Source organism: Corvus brachyrhynchos, unplaced genomic scaffold (genome assembly GCF_000691975.1).
Source record: "Corvus brachyrhynchos isolate BGI_N302 unplaced genomic scaffold, ASM69197v1 scaffold758, whole genome shotgun sequence".
Lineage (NCBI taxonomy): Eukaryota > Metazoa > Chordata > Aves > Passeriformes > Corvidae > Corvus > Corvus brachyrhynchos.
The window spans coordinates 29,519-30,241 of record NW_008239552.1 but is presented as its reverse complement, the minus strand read 5'-3'; the positions used below and the strand labels follow the sequence as shown (position 1 = coordinate 30,241).

At 68.6% G+C, this 723-nt stretch overlaps 1 protein-coding gene across 1 annotated transcript in view; it reads right to left on the bottom strand.

Annotated features, from left to right (window-relative positions):
* Positions 1-723, bottom strand: part of TEX13C (TEX13 family member C) — a 6,015-nt gene that overhangs the window by 1,966 nt on the left and 3,326 nt on the right. Inside the window, exon 2 of the mRNA XM_017741597.1 lies at positions 318-707. Coding sequence (XP_017597086.1) covers positions 318-707 — 390 coding nt within the window. The remainder of the gene's footprint in view (positions 1-317; positions 708-723) is intronic.

Here is a 723-nt window from a genome sequence, read left to right as displayed (position 1 = left end):
CCCTAATGGGGACAGGCCCCCTCCCCCCAGCTGGGCTGTCCCTGACAGGGACAGTGGCACTGCTCCTGCCTGGCCTGTCCCCACTGCCACTGGCCCTGGGTGAGCTGTCCCTGACAGGGATGGTGGCACTGCTCCTGCCTGGCCTGTCCCCACTGCCACTGGCCCTTGGTGAGCTGTCCCTGACAGGGACGGTGGCACTGGCCCTGCCCGGCCTGTCCCCAGTGGTGGCACTGCTCCTGGATGAGCTGTCCCTGACAGGGACGGTGCCACTGCCCCTGACCGGCCTGTCCCTGATGGTGCCACTGCCCCTGCCCAGCCTGTCCCCAGCGGTGGCACTGCCCCTGGATGGGCTGTCCTTAACAGGGACAGTGGCACTGCCCCTGACCAGCCTGTCCCCAGCGGTGGCACTGCTCCTGGATGAGCTGTCCCTGACAGGGACGGTGGCACTGGCCCTGCCCGGCCTGTCCCCACTGGCACTGGCCCTGGGTGACCTGTCCTTCATAGGGACAGCGGCACTGCCACCAGCTGAGCTGTCCTTGATGGGGACGGTGCCACTGCCCCTGCCCAGCCTGTCCCCACTGCCACTGTCTCTGGGTGACCTGTCCCTGATGGGGACGGTGCCACTGTCCCTGCCTGGCCTGTCCCCACTGCCACTGTCTCTGGGTGACCTGTCCCTGATGGGGACGGTGCCACTGCCCCTGCCCAGCCTGTCCCCAGTGGCGG